Genomic DNA, 19,608 nt, shown 5'->3' with positions numbered 1-19,608 from the left:
GTATTTGATTACCTTTGAGATATTCCAGCCTTACACAGAAATTAATGTATCCATTTCATATGCTTGTCATTGAGTAGTACTATGAGTTTGGAAGAGAATTTTCTCTTCCCTATCAATATGAGCTTCACATACTATAAAGAAGGACAGTGATTTAAAAAGTCCTTGCCACAGTTGTAATGCCAGCTTCTATATCCTGAATGAAGACTACCAGGCCAAGTACAAATTCTTCAGCTCCACAGTATACACAGCAGACTCAACAGAACTGCAGCAATCCTTAACTGCTTTTTTGGTTGTTGTTTTTTTTTTCACATTGTCAAACTGAAAATTCCTTCATGGTTGCTAAAACTGAAGTCTTGAAATAAATGTGTTACTTTTGTTACTACTATCATTTTAACTTTGTTGGGGGGTTTTTTTTTAATCTAAAGAGATGATTTGGACTCTAGTGGTTTTGTTAGCCTTTTTAAAACAAAATGGTTGATGCTAGAATCATAGTTTTACCAATTTCCTCTATCTTCCAACTTCACTTACGCCTCTCCTACCTGTTCACCTCAAGGGGTTCTTATTCTGTTTAGTTTTGCTTTTAAAGAATAAATTTTCCTGTCATCATTGTAAGAAATGAGGCACACACGGTCAAATCACCGAGAAGACTGTATCAAAACTGAGCAGGAAACTCTCTGCAGCTCGATACCATCACTTACATAAATTCAAGCCAAGGAGAAGTCATCATTAACAGGGAATGAGCCTTTGTTTTCAATTCACAATAATAAAGCAATACCCTCAGAGTGCATGTTGTACCCAGAAAGGAAGACTGACCTGTGCTGGAATACCAGGTGTTGTAGTTGGGTAATGTGCCTGGCCTGGGGGCTTGGCATAAACGGAATACATAGGAGCTTCATTCACCAGTTTGTTGTACAGTTCTAGGGCTTCTAGAACTTTGACATTCAATTCGGAGAACTCTGAATGTTTCCTGAGTAAAATAAATGCAGTTTGTTTAAATGTTCTCACCATTAACATACGTTCAAATAAATGCACTTGAATTTAACCTTGTGATAAGGCAGCAGCCTTCCTTCTTACACCTTGGGCTTTTATCCCATTTAGAGCCTGTCAATGATGGAGCGTTCTGAAGCACCATGATCATTCGTGGCCACCTAGTGATTTCTCCTCCTTCCCTCCACTTCTGAAACTACTACCCTCCTGTTTAACCCAGCCATCGCAGCAATGGTCCTGTGGTAGAGAGACATGGACCACGGGCACATAGCCAGTCTGTCTAACTGCTCAGTGACTGCTCAGAATCCTCCCAGGATTCATCCCTCACTAAAAACTACCTCTCTCCCCTCCTCCTTTCCCTGTTGAGAGTTTGTTTTTTAATAAGCATTCAGCTCACAACCTCATCTTCTATGTCAGAATGCTAGAATCAAAAACAGCATTCAATCTAGCTTCTGTCCCAGTTATTCTCCTGGAGGTACTTTCCTAAAGGGTACATTTTTAAAGAGCTTTCCTAGGAGGGGAGCGCTGCATTTGTCTAGTACAGCTATAGAAATAAGTAGTAGTAGCAGTCGGTGGACATCTATATTGGGCCTATTTTATAAAGGCATTCATGTGCTTATGTCTCTTTATAAAATTGCCTCACAAAATCTTGAACACAGGGATCAGTTCACATGTAAAGTAGCAGGAACACATATAAGGCTAGATTCTAATATATGGTGCCTGAAAAATCTGCGCGGTAAAAAATACGCCTAGGCATATAGGCGTATTCTCTACAGTACACCTAAATTTTATAAAATAGGCTTAAATTTCCAAGCATTATATAGCATACATCGAGCACCGCTCCACAGGTCCAAATTTGGTCATGTACATTTAGACTATGTTTTATTTGGTGTAAAACCTGACATCTAAATAGGTGCAGAGCAAGTACATTCTATAATAATGCGCATAGATTTTTGAAATGCCCACAATCCGCCCATTCCACGCCCATAACCATGCCCCCTTTTCAACTATGTGACTTGGAATTTACGAGCATCACGTTACAGAATACACTTGGCAAGTTGTGTGCGTAATTATTAATTAATGCTGATAATTGCTTAACATCCAATTAACAGCACTGATAGGAATAAAATGGGCCCTGCTGCAGATAACTCAAGCTAATACTTAGTAAACGACCCCCATAGTAACATAGTGAACGATGGTAGACAAAGGCCAACATGGCCCATGAAGTCTGCCCAGTGCAGGTTGCTTTTGTTTTTCGGGTTATACCAGCTGCACAATGCAAGTTACTTTTCCCATTATTTCTAAGTTCAATAGTAATTTTACAGCTGTTCTGAAATGAGGTGCTTAGTGTTTTATGCTTTGTTTCTATCCTCCTGCTTTTTAGGGATCTATTGTGCATACCTTACTCCTTTTTGAATTCCAGCATTGTTCTTACCTCAGGACAGAATTTCAGACATCCAGTACTTTTATGAAAAAATATTTCCTGATGATGCTAGCTCCTTGCAGTTTCATATCATGTCCTCTTTTTCTAAAGCTTCCCCTCATTTGGAAAAGGCATATTACTCAGAACTTCTTTTCAAATATTTAAAAGTCTGTATCATATGCCTGCTCTCCCTCATTTCCTAAATATACATACTTAGGATCAGTAGTCTCTTCCCATTTTGTCTTCTAATGGAGACCTCTTACCATTTTGATCACTTTCCTCTAGACCAGGGATTCTCAACCCAGTCCTCCACTGCATGAACATCTCTCTCATGCATATTCATTATAGATATCTGATTGGCTGGGTGTGTCTTTAGGACTGGGTTGAGAACCTCTGCTCTCGGCCAATTCCAGCCTCTTTAAGTATGTAGCAAGATACAGCCTCGAAAACTGAATACAGTACTGCAAGTGAGGCCTTACCATGATCACATCCCAGGCAATTCTTGAGTCAGGGTAGGGAGATGGAGGGGAGGGAGAAGCAGACTAGCCACCCACGTTCCCGCTAATGAGCCAAGTTAGCAGCCACACAAGATGTCAGAAGTGCTCCTGCTGCTATAGTGCCCCACCCTCCGTGAAGCGCATTGATACTACAAGCAGTCAACCATTTTGCTCCTTTTGTCTTGGAATCAGGGTATCATATTTGGAATCCAATTAATCATTCTTTCCTTGTGTTTAATTTGATGCTTGCCAATTGTCACTGACGTTCCACCTTTTCTATACAACTCCAGAACTTGCCTTTTGCTTTCCTTCCTGCTGCTCACTTCCAGATTCAGTTCTCTCTTGACTTCACCACCTATACTTTGGCCTATTAACTCATTTCCCATGTTGTTGTCCAGTTCAAAAAAAGTAGTCTAAAAAAGGCTGGTTTTATTCATGTTTAGATAAACTTGGAGGCAAGGTATCCAGCTTGAACACTACCCAAACCATAATCAATATACTGTATTCTCACGCGTTCTGTTCCTCACAAATTGCCCTTTCTCAGCTCAAATATCCTTTAAAATTAAACTAGTTTCCCCACCAAGAAATCACAGGCACCATCCTTACATAGATTCCCATATACTATTTCAATATCGCTTTACTAAAATACCCCCAATCTTTTTTTCACCATCTGTACAGATTCCACAGATTATTGACTACACTAATTCTCAATTTTATAAGCACTTGATTAATGTATTATACTAAATTTATTTGGATATTTTAAACTTGCCATTATTGCCTTTGGCACTCAAGGCAGGGTACAACATGTAATAGTATTGTTATCCTTTTTTGGGCCTATCACAAAACACAACAAAATCAATATACCTTAATACAATACGAAATATGACAATACATTTAAACAGATGATAATAAAATGGATATATAATAAGGGATGACATCAATAGCTGGCAAACTATAAAGACAAAAGATGATTTTCCCATGATTAACTCAAGCATGACTTAATAGCATAGTATATCAAAAGACTCATTTTCAAAGCACTTAGACATACAAAGTACCATAGTATCTAAAGCATAAACACAAATATTTCCACTTAAATATTTACATAGTCAATCAAAAAGATAAATTTCAAAGTATACAAAAAGATGCCCTTAACAGTGCTGAGAATTAAGTATGTATGCAATGAACCTTGCTTGATGGCAATGATGTGTGATGATATGTGAAAACACAGGGTCATTGCTCAAGCCCAGCTTCTGCTCCTAAGGCTAACAATCACAGCTCTTTAGAAAGGTGCCTCAGCTATCACTTAACAGCATCTCCTACTGGCCAGATTCTGAATGTACGCATACGAGACTACAGAAGACCCAAACATGCATAACCAGAATCTAGAGGAAGCACTCAAAGGATATTAAAGTGGTGGCTGGGCTAAGTTAAAAATGAGGTGAAACCACCCTGGAACAGAAGACGACGGTTCATGGTGCTTTAGCCCAATTAAGGGACAGGTCTTATGGAATTAAAAGCCCAAATTAGCAGGAGGAAACTGCCAGGTCATTGAGGACAAAAACAACAAAGAATGTATGCACTCTCTCATCAAAGGCTAGATTTATTGACGTGTGATTCCATGTTAGCACACATCTATTAAGAAATAGGTCCCATTGCACAAAATAGAATCTGCAGTAAATAATGCACAATAATGTGTACCAAGACAGTAAATACAGTCTTTAATTGAAGGGCTTATTTCCAAAACCCTCTAAGTCCAATGCAACTAATACAGAAATAAGTCCTTCAATATACTCTAACTTTACTGACCAGTATGGTCAGTCCAAAATGTATTTTATAAAAGCATTTGACATTAACGCAAACACATTTTTTTTTCAAAATGAAAACAAAAAACCGTATAATAATGGAAAATTAAATACGAAAAACACAACTAAAGTCAAACCAAATATAACATTCTAAAAACAGTATCCAAGTTTAACTCAAGCCAAACCCATTAATGTCTAAATAAGACTGCCTCATTCACCTTTACTGCATCCTCACAGTAACTTCAAAATTGGGCCACATAAATTATAACCTCCATGAAATTCAGAAGGAGGCAGAGATCATGCAAGTCTGTAAGCCAATGCAAAATACAGCTGAATACAGCCCAGATTGAGCCAATCTTCATAAAGTATGAGAAAAAAAATATTGGCTCAAAACCTCTAGATATTCAACCAGAATTTTGCTAAAAGACGCCAAACACATGAATGTACATTTCTTAAACAGATCCTACCCGGTGTATTATTCTAAATGTGTTTTGTAGCCGTAAAGTTTAGACATTTAAAAAGCATCTCTTTAGCTTGTCTTTTCAAAATCACTTTTAAAAATGTTTAGAACTGTAATATATTTATATGGTTGCTAAGGCTCCCCATAAAACAAAGTTACTCACCTGTAGCAGGTGTTCTCGGAGGACAGCAGGACACATGTTCTCATTTGTGGGTGATATCATCCACGAAGCCCCATTCTTACAATTTCCAGAAGCTTTTGGTGGTCTCAACTATGCATGCGCACATGCCTTCCCACCTGCCTGATCCACCTGGGACCCTCAGCTGGATAAAAAGTTTAAAGAGTTCAACTCCTAGGAGACGTGGGAGGGTATATGAGAACATATGTCCTGCTGTCCTTGAAGAACACATGCTACAGGTGAGTAACTTCGCTGTCTCCAAGATCAAGCAGGGCATGCTGTTCTCACATGTGGCAATCCCTAGCTACCAGCTCAAAAACAACGGTTAACAAGGACTTATAACAGCAAGGCCAATGTGAATCACTAACAGTAAAAACATAAACTTTCCTGCTGTGAAGGTGCAGCCTGGAGCAGAAAAGAACTGGCCTAGGAGGGTGGAATTGGATTCTAGACTCCAAACAAATTCTGCAGCACTGTCTGACCAAACTGGCTATCCCATTGAGTATGCTGCTTGAGAGAGTAGTGAGATGTGAATCTCCTGAGCTCAAGTGGTCAACTGACATTGCCAGGCTCTTACATTGTGAGCTGTGAAATGGCCATGTCAGCCTGGGCATAAGTGAAGGAGAGCAGTCTGCTAGCCAGTTGGATAAAGTACATTTACCAATGGCTGCCCCCATTCTATTTGGGTCAAATGAAACAAAAAGCTAGGTGGACTGTCTATGGGCTTTAGTTCACTTCAGATAGAAGGCTAAGGTTTACTTGCAGTCCAATGTGTGCAATGTGCTTTCACCAGGACGAGCATGAGGTTTCGGGAAAAACATTGGAAGAACCACTGACCGATTAAAATGGAACTCCAACACTTCCTTAGGAAGGAACTTAGGATGTGTGTGGAAAACTAGGGTATGATACATACCTGTAGCAGTTGTTCTCCGAGGACAGCAGGCTGATTGTTCTCACGACTGGGTGACGTCCGCGGCAGCCCCCACCAACCGGAAATAAGCTTCGCGGGACGGTCGACACGCAGGGCACGCCCACCGCGCATGCGCGGCCGTCTTCCCGCCCGTGCGCGACCGCTCCCGCCAGTTGAATGACTAGCAAAAAAATATGCAATACACAACTCCAAAGGGGAGGAGGGAGGGAAGGTGAGAACAATCAGCCTGCTGTCCTCGGAGAACAACTGCTACAGGTATGTATCATACCCTTTCTCCGAGGACAAGCAGGCTGCTTGTTCTCACGACTGGGGTATCCCTAGCTCTCAGGCTCACTCAAAACAAGAACCCAGGTCAATTGAACCTCGCAACGGCGAGGGTACAACAGAAATTGACCTACGAAGAACAACTAACTGAGAGTGCAGCCTGACCAGAATAAATTCGGGTCCTGGAGGGTGGAGTTGGATTTACACCCCAAACAGATTCTGCAGCACCGACTGCCCGAACCGACTGTCGCGTCGGGTATCCTGCTGGAGGCAGTAATGTGATGTGAATGTGTGGACAGATGACCACGTCGCAGCCTTGCAAATCTCTTCAATAGTGGCTGACTTCAAGTGGGCCACTGACGCTGCCATGGCTCTAACACTATGAGCCGTGACATGACCCTCAAGAGTCAGCCCAGCCTGGGCGTAAGTGAAGGAAATGCAATCTGCTAGCCAATTGGAGATGGTGCGTTTCCCGACAGCGACCCCTAGCCTGTTAGGGTCGAAAGAAACAAACAATTGGGCGGACTGTCTGTGGGGCTGTGTCCGCTCCAAGTAGAAGGCCAATGCTCTCTTGCAGTCCAATGTGTGCAACTGACGTTCAGCAGGGCGGGTATGCGGCCTGGGGAAGAATGTTGGCAAGACAATTGACTGGTTAAGATGGAACTCCGACACCACCTTCGGCAGGAACTTTGGGTGGGTGCGGAGCACTACTCTGTTGTGATGAAATTTGGTATATGGAGCATGAGCTACTAGGGCTTGAAGCTCACTGACCCTACGAGCTGAAGTAACTGCCACCAAGAAAATGACCTTCCAGGTCAAGTACTTCAGATGGCAGGTATTCAGTGGCTCAAAAGGAGGTTTCATCAGCTGGGTGAGGACGACGTTGAGATCCCATGACACAACAGGAGGCTTGATAGGGGGCTTTGACAAAAGCAAGCCTCTCATGAATCGAACGACTAAAGGCTCTCCAGAGATGGCTTTTCCTTCCACACGATAATGGTAAGCACTAATCGCACTAAGGTGATTCCTTACTGAGTTGGTCTTGAGGCCAGACTCTGATAAGTGCAGAAGGTATTCAAGCAGGTTCTGTGCAGGGCAAGAACGAGGTTCTAGGGCCTTGCTCTCACACCACACGACAAACCTCCTCCACTTGAAAAAGTAACTCTTTTTAGTGGAATCCTTCCTAGAGGCAAGCAAGACCCGGGAGACACCCTCAGACAGACCCAACGCAGTGAAGTCTACGCCCTCAACATCCAGGCCGTGAGAGCCAGAGACTGGAGGTTGGGGTGCAGCAACGCTCCGTCGTTCTGCGAAATGAGAGTCGGAAAACACTCCAATCTCCACGGTTCTTCGGAGGACAACTCCAGAAGAAGAGGGAACCAGATCTGGCGGGGCCAAAAGGGCGCGATCAGAATCATGGTGCCGCGGTCTTGCTTGAGCTTCAGTAAGGTCTTCCCCACCAAAGGTATGGGAGGATAAGCATACAGGAGGCCGGTCCCCCAATGGAGGAGAAAGGCATCCGACGCTAGCTTGCCGTGTGCCTGAAGTCTGGAACAGAACAGAGGCAGCTTGTGGTTGGTCTGAGAGGCGAAAAGGTCCACCGAGGGGGTGCCCCACGCTCGGAAGATCTTGCGTACCACTCTGGCATGGAGCGACCACTCGTGCGGTTGCATGACTCTGCTCAGTCTGTCGGCCAGACTGTTGTTTACGCCTGCCAGGTACGTGGCTTGGAGGAGCATGCCGAACCGACACGCCCAACGCCACATCCCGACGGCCTCCTGGCACAGGGGGCGAGATCCGGTGCCCCCCTGCTTGTTGACGTAACACATTGCAACCTGATTGTCTGTCCGAATTTGGATAATTTGACAGGACAGCCGATCTCTGAAAGCCTTCAGTGCGTTCCAGATCGCTCGGAGCTCCAGGAGGTTGATCTGCAGATCCTTTTCCTGGAGGGACCACAGACCCTGAGTGTGGAGCCCATCGACATGGGCTCCCCACCCCAGGCGAGATGCATCCGTCGTCAGCACTTTCGTGGGCTGCGGAATTTGGAATGGACGTCCCAGGGTCAAATTGGTCCGGATGGTCCACCAGAGCAGTGAAGTGCGGCAACTGGTGGAGAGGCGGATGACATCTTCTAGATTCCCGGTGGCTTGAAACCACTGGGAAGCTAGGGTCCATTGAGCAGATCTCATGTGAAGACGAGCCATGGGAGTCACATGAACTGTGGAGGCCATATGACCCAGAAGTCTCAACATCTGCCGAGCTGTGACCTGCTGAGACGCTCTGGTCTGCGAAGCCAGGGCCAAGAGATTGGTAGCCCTCGCTTCGGGAAGGTAGGCCTGAGCCGTCTGGGTATTCAGCAGCGCTCCTATGAATTCCAGAGACTGAGTAGGCTGGAGATGGGACTTTGGGTAATTTATCACAAACCCCAGCAGCTCCAGAAGTTGAATAGTGCACTGCATGGACCGGAGGGCTCCTGCCTCCGAGGTGCTCTTGACCAGCCAATCGTCGAGATATGGGAACACGTGCACTCCCAGCTTGCGTAGATACGCCGCCACCACCACGAGGCACTTTGTAAACACTCGTGGGGCAGAGGCGAGCCCAAAGGGCAGCACACACTACTGAAAGTGCCGTGCGCCCAGGCGGAATCTGAGATACTGTCTGTGAGCTGGCAGTATCGGGATGTGAGTGTATGCGTCCTTTAAATCCAGGGAACATAGCCAATCGTTTTTCTGAATCATTGGCAGAAGGGTGCCCAAGGAAAGCATCCTGAACTTTTCTTTGACCAGGAATTTGTTCAGGCCTCTCAGGTCTAGGATGGGACGCATCCCCCCTGTTTTCTTTTCCACAAGGAAGTACCTGGAATAGAATCCCTGCCCTTCCTGCCCGGGTGGTACGGGCTCGACCGCATTGGCGCTGAGAAGGGCGGAGAGTTCCTCTGCAAGTACCTGCTTGTGAAGGGAGCTGAAAGACTGAGCTCCCGAAGGACAATTTGGAGGCAGGGAGGCCAAATTCAGGGCGTATCCGCACCGCACTATTTGGAGAACCCACTGGTCGGAGGTTATGAGAGGCCACCTTTGGTGAAAAAATTTTAACCTCCCTCCGACCGGCAGATCGTCCGGTACGGACACTTGTAGGGCGGCTATGTTCCCGTGGATCCAGTCAAAAGCCCGTCCCCGGCTTTTGCTGTGGAGGCGCAGGGGGCTGCTTAGGCGCACGCTGTTGACGAGAACGAGCGCGCTGGGGCTGTCCCTGTGCCTGGCGAGGCCTTCGGGCCGGCTGGTTGTACCTACGCTTTGCAAAAGAATAGGGTGCAGCCTGCCGTGCCCGGGAAAAACGCCCACCCGTGGGGGCGGGTGCTGAAGGCGCCCGGTGGGAGAGCTTGTCGAGAGCGGTTTCCCGCTGATGCAGTTGGTCCACCATCTGCTCGACCTTCTCACCGAAAATGTTATCCCCCCGGCAAGGGACGTCAGCCAGTCTCTGCTGGGTGCGGTTGTCCAGGTCAGAGGCACGCAGCCATGAGAGCCTGCGCATCACTATACCTTGGGCCGCAGCACGAGATGCCACGTCACAGGTGTCAAAAATCCCCCTGGACAGGAACTTTCTGCACGCCTTCAGCTGCCTGACCACCTCCTGATAAGGCCTGGACTGCTCCGGCGGGAGCTTATCGACCAGGTCCGCCAGCTGTTGCACATTGGTCCGCATGTGGATGCTCATATAGAGCAGGTAAGATTGGATGCGGGTCACGAGCATGGAGGATTGGTAGGCCTTCCTCCCAAATGAGTCCAGAGTGCGAGACTCCCGCCCCGGGGGCGCCGAGGCGGTATCCCTCGAACTCCGTGCCCTCTTGAGAGCAGAATCCACGACCGCTGAGTCATGGGGCAACTGGGGCCGCATGAGCTCTGGGTCAGAGTGGATCCTGTACTGGGACTCTGCTTTCTTGGGAATGGTGGGATTAGTTAGTGGTCGCACCCAGTTCCGGAGCAGCGTCTCCTTCAGGACATTGTGCAGCGGTACCGTGGAGGACTCTCTAGGTGGTGATGGATAGTCGAGGACCTCGAGCATCTCGGCCCTCGGCTCTTCCACAGAGACCACGGGAAAGGGAATGCTTATAGACATATCCCGCACAAAGGAGGCAAAGGAGAGACTCTCAGGAGGTGAGAGCTTCCTCTCCGGTGACGGCGTGGGGTCCGAGGGAAGGCCCGTAGACTCCTCTGAGGAGAAATATCTCGGGTCCTCCTCTTCCCCCCACGAGTCCTCATCCTCGGTATCGGACATTAGCTCATGTAGCTGCGTCCGGTACCGGGCCCGGCTCGACGTCGAGGCACCGAGGTCTCGGTGTCGTCGAGCGGTGGACTCCCGCGCCGGCGGGGACGGAGCTCCCTCCATCGACGTCGACGGGGACTCCACCTGCGTGGCTGTCGAGACCGGCACCGCAAGCGGCGGCGGTGTCGACTGCCCCGGCGCCGGGCTAGAGCTCGCCGGCGCCACAGTCATCGGCGCCGAGGGCGCAAGCACCCCCGGCGCCGGCACAGCCTGGCGCATCAGCCCTTCCAGGATCCCCGGAAGGATGGCTCTGAGGCACTCGTCCAGGCCCGCTGCCGGGAAAGGCGGTGGGGCCGGTAAGGGTGTCGGTGCCGGAAGCTGCTGGGGGCCAGGAGACGGCACCGAGGTGCCGGAACCCCGACGCGTCGGTACCTCCACCACCGACGGAGATCTCTCCTCTCTGCGATGACGCTTCGGCGTCGACTCCTCTTCAGGGTGCACCGAGGGCTCCCGGTGACGGCGCTTCTTGTCTTTTTTCCGGTGCACGTCACCGGTGCCGGAGGGCATGGAGGAGGAGGAGGTCGATCCCCCTCGGTCTCGGGGTACCGGGTCCGACAGGGTTCGGTCCCGTGGCTCACGAGTTGAGGGAGTGACCGGGGCCGACTGCCCACGCGGTCTCTCTACCCCACTCTCGCCGGCGGACCGGCGGGCCGACGGGACCTGTTCTCCTGGGGTCGCTGCCATCGGTGCCGATGTCTCGGGCATCGATACCGGTACCGAAGAACCGGTCTTCGATACCGATGCCGTCGAGGTCGACGTCGAGGGGCCGGCGCAAGTTCCAAAAAGACGGTCCCGCAGAACTTGCCTCGCAACCTGAGTCCGTTTCCGGAGACCGAGACACAAAACGCACGACTTGAGATTGTGCTCCGGCCCGAGGCACTGGAGGCACCAAGCGTGGGTGTCGGTCTGCGAGATCGGCCGGCCGCAGCGACCACACTTTTTAAATCCACTCGGGACCTTCGAGGACATCGACGGAAAAATCGCGTCGGCGAAGTCAAAGTCGGCAATGGTGGCTAAAATCACACCACGAAAACTGAAACCGACCGAGCGGCCACTAGGCCGCAACGAGGCGTCCCCGCTAGAAAGCGAGGGAAAAGAAGGAGCGCGTGCTCCACACGCGCAAAATTCTTTTTTTTTTTTTTTTTTTTTTTTTTTTTTTTTTTAATAAAAGAGAAAGAAGAAGAAGAAGAGGCCGAACAGGCCAAAAGCGACGATCCGCGTAAACGCGGTCGAAAAAAATCCGGCGGCTGAAACGAGAGAGAGGGGAAAACACAACTCTCTCAGTCGCGGAAAAAAAGTAACTGGCGGGAGCGGTCGCGCACGGGCGGGAAGACGGCCGCGCATGCGCGGTGGGCGTGCCCTGCGTGTCGACCGTCCCGCGAAGCTTATTTCCGGTTGGTGGGGGCTGCCGCGGACGTCACCCAGTCGTGAGAACAAGCAGCCTGCTTGTCCTCGGAGAAACACTGTTACAGTGAACCTCTGTGTAAGGTGGATCAGTTATTCGGACCTGCACTCACCAACTCTGTGAGCTGAAGTGACCGCCAACAAAAATAAGACCTTCCAGGAGAGGTACTTCAGATGACATGAATCAAGTGGCTCAAAAGGAGCTTTCATCAGCTGTGTGAGAACATTGAGGTCCCATGACACAGTGGGAAATTTGATTTAAAGTTTTGTCAGAAGCAAAACCTCACATAAAACGAACAACCAAAGGCTGTCAGAGATGGGCATACCCTCTACATGGTAATAGTAAGCAATAATTGCACCAAAATGAACCCTCATAGAGTTGGTTTTTAAACCAGACTCAGGTGTAGAAAATACTCAGTTTTTATGTAGGACAAGAGAAAGGATCTAGGGCCTTGGCTCACACCAGATGGCAAACCTCTTCCATTTGAAAGCATGCCACCTCTTAGTGGAATCTTTCCTGGAAGCCAGTAGGATCTCAGAAACATCCTCAGGCAGTTGAAGGGATGCAAATTCTATGCTCTGAACATCCAAGCCATGAGGGCCAGGGACTGGAGGCTGGAATGCAGAAGAGTCCTCTCATTCCGCATGATGAGGGTCAGAAAACACTCCAATCTCCAAGGTTTTCAGAGGACAAATCCAGAAGAAGAGAGAACCAAATCTGCCTCTGCCAATAAGGTGCAATGAGGATCATGGTTCCCTGGTCTTGCTTGAGTTTCAGCAGAGTTTTCCCTATTAGAGGGATAGGAGGATCCACATACAGAAGGCCCTCCCCCTAATCAAGGAGGAAGGCATCTGATGCTAACCTGCTGGGTGATCTGAAGTCTGGAGCAGTACTGAGGGACTTTGGTGTTGAGATGAGCAGCAAAGAGATCCCGAGGGGGTGGCCCCACTCTTGGAAGATTTTGCAGAAAACACCCATACTGAGAACACTCTTGCGCTTGCATCACCCTGCTCAATCTATTCACCAGACTGCTGTCTTTTCCCGTCAGGTATGTGGCTGAGTTCCATGCCATGGCTGGCAGCCCACTGCCATATCCCAACTGCTTCCAGACACAAGGGGTAGAATCTCGTACCCCCCTGCTTGTTGAGATAGTGCATGGCAACTTGATTGTCTGTTTGGATTAGAACAATTTGGTTCATCAACCAATCTCTGAAAGCCTTTAGAGCATTTCATATTTGCCCGTAACTCCAGGAGATTTATGTGAAACCGAGTCTCCTGAGCAGACCAGAGAACCTGAGTGGGAAGTCCATCTACATGAGTATCTCATCCCAGGCTAGATGCATCTATGATCAGAAGTTTCTGGGGAGGAATGTGGAATCAAAGTCCCTGAGTCAAACTGGTCCGAATTGTCCACCAGAGAAGGGACTGCTGTAATTCTGGAATGGCCAAGATGATATCCTTCAGATTCCCTGTGGTTTGACTTGAATAGAATCCTTTCCTTTCTATCCCTAGTGGAACGGGTTCTACAGCCTGGGTCTTTAAAAGGGAAGGGAGTTCTTCTGCGAGCACTTCCTGTTGCTGAGAACTGAATTTCAAAGCTCTTATAGGCAATTTGAAGAGGGCTGATGCTTTTGGATATGAAACCCAGAATGTAATAGACAATCAAAAAACAGAATTCTGGTCCCAGGTCATGGTACAGAAGGAGCTGGGGCACATCCTGGATCGGTGCCACATCAAAAGCACTTATGCAGTCAGCATCAGGTACTGACTGAATAAATCCATATTGTTTAAATGACAGATTACTAAACACACACATTTTGGGCAGATGATAACTTCCTCATAGAAAACTTGTGGGTTTTATTTAAAGGAGGAGCCAGGTATTCTGGAGGCAGATGCTAAATTTATGTGTGTAACAGCTACATTCAGCCTCTATTTGGATAAATTTATCCATGTAAGGGACTGCATAAATAGCAGCCCTAAATCTGAATAGATAAGCTTAACTTTATGCCCAATATTCAGAGGGATAACTTATCTTTATGCAGTGACTGGCCTTTTCAATATTGTCCTCTCTGTTTACTTCACAGATTCCTTATCTCCCTGGTCAGGCCTTCATACAGAATGTTTGGCATTGTTCCAGAATAATTTTCAAAATTAAACTAAAAAGATAACTTATTTCAAGTATTACCATGGTCAAATATTTTCTAAGATCATATTCCCCAACTTTGGTTAGGTACTCCTTCAGAATAGTCTTATGTTCAGGATACACATTTTAAACATGCATCAGATACACCTGTACACACTGGAAATCTAGTATATGTAAGTGCATCTCGTGAATATTCATTGTGGACAGCCTGAAACTCGTAGCAGTTGGTTATGCCTCCAGGACTAAGTTTTCATTATGGTTTTCAACAACATGGATTTGGGATATCATCAGCATAATCAGACAAGCAAAGTTCTGAATTTAATATACCACAATAAACAAGCGATCCACATTTCTCAATGATAAACTTGACAAGTAAGTAATGGCTCACCTATCAATCTCTTCTAGCCTTTCATCTATCATAGGACCCATTTGTTGGCAGGCATCTGTCAATCACACAAAGAAATAAATATGATTGTTATGTAAGGATGCAGTAACATTCAGCAAAACCATTGCTTCCTAATGGCAAAGCTGGAGAACAGTACCATTATTTTCTTCTTAACATATGTACCACCCTCCCACCAAATACGGTTCAAGATGTCTTTTCAAAAATCCTACAAACTGTACAATCAAATCTCAGTATCCCCTAAATGAATCGGTGTTCCACAGCCACTACTATAGAAGAGACTGGAACAAATGAAAACGAAATGTGAACTCTGATATTACCAGTTATATAAATTTGCTCCCCTGTAAAGAGAAGCAGGTGGTTATAATTAACAATAGATATTATTTAAAAAGAAGCAGACACAACCCACATGTCAACATCAAACAATAGAAAGTGGATAAAAAGAAAAATCTCAAACTACTGATCAAGTTAATTACATATATTCAAAGTGCTGCTATTAAGTGTGATTTCATTCTAGTCAACTTCAGTGGCAATGTTTAAGTATAAAAAAATATCCGGAGATATATGATAAGCCTGTAAAAATATATACCCCCCCCCCAATACTCAGCCACCAATGGACAGTGTTTTTTAAAATGCTGATCATCATTATACCCATTTATCTCGGGCACAAGCCACCATGTCGAGGACTGATTACATATTCATCTCTCGCTCTATGTTTACAGTTATAGGGGAAGCGTAGATTGGTCCCACTAAAATTTCAGATCATGCTATGGTGACTGCTTGCTTAGAATTTCCTGGGGCATCTCCCTTTTGATACCAATGGAAGATTCCTGCTCGCCTTTATGGGGATGGGAAACTTCAGGATTTTATGTTGTAGAAATACCAGATATTTAAGGAGGTCAATCAGGCCCATACGGACACCCCGATCTTATTCTGGGACACAGCTAAAGTGGTGCTCAGGGGAGAGATCATGGCTTATGCCAATCATCAAAAAAAGGTCAGAGATAGAGGGCTCCTTCGCTTGAAAAGGGAAGTAACACGTCTGAGATGTGCTTATGGGATCCACCATAATGCACATATCAGAACTCAGCTTTTGGAGATCCAACATACCTTAAATGAGTTGATTCATTACAACACCCAAAGATCTCACGTTTATTTCAAATATCAGTTATACAAACATGCAAACAAGAGTGGTAGATTGTTAGCCCGCTTAGTCTATCCTCGTCAGGGTTCCTTCAAGATAGATGCTTTACGTTCTGCCAGCGGGGTTTTCGTAAATAGGGATACTCAAATTAATTGTATCATGAGAGATTATTATGCTCAATTATATTCGTACCCTAACCCTCCCCCCGTTGGAGAGTTCAATGTATCTCTCTGGCCTGAATGTTACCCAACTAGACCAAGACAGCTTGGCTATACTCAATGCTCCTTTCACAGAGGAGGAGGTATCCTGGGCAATACAAGAGGGACCCCTAGGTAAGACCCCCGGACCAGATGGCTATAGAGGATAATTTTATAAGATGCTGAAAGGGGAGGTTGTCCCAACGTTGATGTCTATGTTTAACTCTACAGTGGAAAAGAGACAACTGCCTGAATCTTTACGGCTAGCACAGATCATCGTTCTACTTAAACCAGGTCATGACACACAGAAACTGGAGTCATATAGACTGATTTCGTTGCTTAATTACAAAGCTAAATTATTTGCGAAAGTCCTGGCGAATCGGTTATCTTGCATACTTCCCTATATGATTGAGGAATCCCAAGTGGGCTTTGTGCAAGGCCGCAACATTACTAAAAATATGCGGAAGATTCTGGCTACTCTAGAGACAGTGGCTGGTCAAGTTATTCCCTCCATGTTGATCAGTTTTGATGTCCAAAAGGCATTTGATAGGGTGGTTTGGGACTTTCTATTTGGGGTTTTGAATGCCTATGGAACATGCGGGGTTTTTTTTTCAGGAGGCAATTCGAGCTTTGTATTATCTCCCGCAGGCTCAGGTGTGGGTAAACAGACTGCTTTCTTCACCATTCTCCATATATCGCGGTACTAGACAGGGTTGTCCGCTATCCCCTCTCTTGTTTGTTCTTACCCTGGATCCCCTGCTTCGAGACATTCAGAGGACTCCAGACATACAGGGTATTCAATTGGGCACTGACACCTTTAAAATAGCAGCATTCGCTGATGATTAATCCCTAAGTTTCAGCTGGGGCCTTGCTAGAATGTATGACAGAGTTTGGGGACTTTTCTGGTTTTAAGTTAAATCTTGACAAATCAGAAGCAATGCAGAGGGAAGAGGATCAGGGTGTAGGTTGGCATGGTCACATTCCGTCGAAGTGGGCTGGTGAATCTTTTCATTATTTGGGGGTGCAGTAGACCACGGAGACTTCAAAGTTGTATCAATTAAATGTTGATAGGTTGTTACAAGACACTAAGCATTACTTTGAGAAATGGAGCCATCTATCTGTATCACTAACGGGCAGGATTAATCTTTTCAAAATGATAATTTTCCCTCGTTGGCTCTACGTTCTGCAGGTTTTGCCACTGCATCTGTTACGGAAAGATTTACAATTATTAAACAGGTTATGTCGGAAATTCCTCTGGGGGGGGGGGGGGGGGAGGAAACCAAAAATGTGCTTAGAATATTTCTATGATAATTGGGCGATGGGAGGTTTAGGACTGCCTTGTATTAGGCGTGATAATCAAACTTGTCTTCTGCAACACCTCAGAGATTGGATGTTTGATACTGAGCAGTTCATTCCAACATGCTGGGAGAGGGCATTGTATAATCCCTGGCATTTAAATTTTCTTCTGCAGGTCCAGTCTAACAGTCTGCCTTCATACTGTCATAGGAGCATATTGCTACAGACTTTGAGGGGTATTTGGCGGATTGTCTTGAAATACTGGAATCAAAACCCGAATGTTAGTAATCTGTTACTATGTCGGGGTAATGCTGATTTTAGGCCAGGAATGGAATCAGGTTTGTTTAGAAGATGGTCCGAACAACACGTTGCCTTGATTGAGTACTTTCTCAATGAGGAAGGGGGCTTTTATAGTTTTCAGGACTTACAACAGAGACTTTCCTTAACTCACAAAAACCAAATTGCTTATATACAGCTACATCATTACTGCTCTAGTTTAGACCAGGATGCTTTGCATACAAAGTTGGGTCAGAAACTTTGTGCTTTTTTGCAAGGGGATGTTTTTGGTTCGGTTTCAGTTTCTGGCCTACACAGAGCATTGATTTCTCTTCTCCCCCTCCCCCGGGAGCATGGCCCACTTAAGGAGGCTTGGAGTAAAGACCTTCGGTATGAACTGAAGGGGGTGGATTTCTTAAAATTGATGATGACTATCCCGAACCAGGCTAGCAGTGCTGAACTTCAGGACAGTCAATATCGTATACTCCACAGGGCATATATTTCACAATCTCAGACTGCTAGAGCAGGATGGGTGGCTGTTGCTCAATGTCCCAAATGTCAACGGGGGGAATAATACCTTTTTTCATGCCTTTTGGCGATGTGGAAGCATTCAAGCTTTTTGGAGATCCATTCACAGATATTTAGGGACTCTGTTTGGACAACATGTAATCTTTTCTTGGAAAGGAGTCTTGTTGAATTAGTGGGAGGCTTATGGGATCTCTGACAAAAATTCATGTTTGTTACTTAGCTAAGCTTACACACTGCGGAAGAAATGCATACTTAAGTATTGGATGCAAGAAGCACCTCCCTCCTTCTGGAATTGGAGAAACAGCTTGCATGAATTAATGGTCTGGGAAGCACGGGCTACTCAGACTTCCCCAAGCAGAAGAGCCTTCATGTCTATTTGAAACTGTTACCTGCAAACTATTTCACATAAAGCAAGAAGTGCTGTATTAAATAGGTTCCCAAGTGTTTCCTAAGTTTAGTAAGGGTAATTTGGGGATTCTCTGCCAGGGCGGGGTTGGGGGGGGTAGAAAGTAGACGCTATCGTTCCATGGTGACCTGGGGTCATAAGAGTCCAGACAATGGGTCACCTTAGTTGTGGTTCATAGGTAATGGTTACGGTAAGGTGAGAATGGGGTGTAACCTAGTAAATTAGGATCACAAAAGGTTTTTTTGAGTGTTTATTGTTCTGTATTAGTTTGACATTTTTGCCTAAAACAGTTGTTTATAAGCTTGGTGACTTAATCCTGTCCAGATTCCTTATAAAATCTTGGAATCAGAAAGGCATACGGGCTGGGTGGGAGGTGGGGAGTTTGGGAAGGAATGAATCTTGTAAAATCTTGTAAATTCCTGTACACATTAATTGATTTGATTTGCTTACTTTATTTTTGTCTATTAGATTGTAAGTTCTTTGAGCAGGGACTGTCTTTCTTCTATGTTTGTGCAGCACTGCGTATGCCTTGTAGCGCTATAAAAATACTAAATAGTAGTAGTAGTATTTGTTCAATAAAAATTGTTTACAGTTAAATGCTGATCGTCGCTGGCTAAATTATCCCGATATTCAGTACCGATGAGCAAGTTGCTAGCGAATATGTGGGCCTAGCCGATATTCAGCCAGGGCTGCATAAAAAAAAGCCCCTCCGAGCCTTGTCTGGCCCCCTCATCTCACCCCCTCTTTCTCTCCTTCCCCACAGCCTGCATTAACTCCCCCCCCCCTGCAAATCCCCCCGTCCCCCCCACCATTCCTGGTGGTCCAGCAGGGTCATTAGGGGCAGGAGCGCAGCCCCCTCATTCTTGCCTCATGCGGCACCTCTGTAAAATAGCTGTCATGACCAAGTACCATGAGCTGCTGTGAGAGGTCAGGGAAGCCATT

General features: G+C 46.2%; 1 protein-coding gene across 1 annotated transcript in view; it reads right to left on the bottom strand.

Moving 5' to 3' along the window:
* The window catches only part of LOC115475120 (signal transducing adapter molecule 2-like), a 72,595-nt gene that overhangs the window by 28,585 nt on the left and 24,402 nt on the right, over nucleotides 1-19,608 (bottom strand). The window contains exons 11-12 of the mRNA XM_030210861.1: nucleotides 14,805-14,859; nucleotides 814-967 (exon numbers count right to left, since the gene is read on the bottom strand). Coding sequence (XP_030066721.1) covers nucleotides 814-967; nucleotides 14,805-14,859 — 209 coding nt within the window. The remainder of the gene's footprint in view (nucleotides 1-813; nucleotides 968-14,804; nucleotides 14,860-19,608) is intronic.

Source organism: Microcaecilia unicolor, chromosome 7 (genome assembly GCF_901765095.1).
Source record: "Microcaecilia unicolor chromosome 7, aMicUni1.1, whole genome shotgun sequence".
NCBI lineage: Eukaryota > Metazoa > Chordata > Amphibia > Gymnophiona > Siphonopidae > Microcaecilia > Microcaecilia unicolor.
The sequence above is the reverse complement of the archived record's forward strand: the minus strand, read 5'-3'. Positions and strand labels throughout refer to the sequence as shown.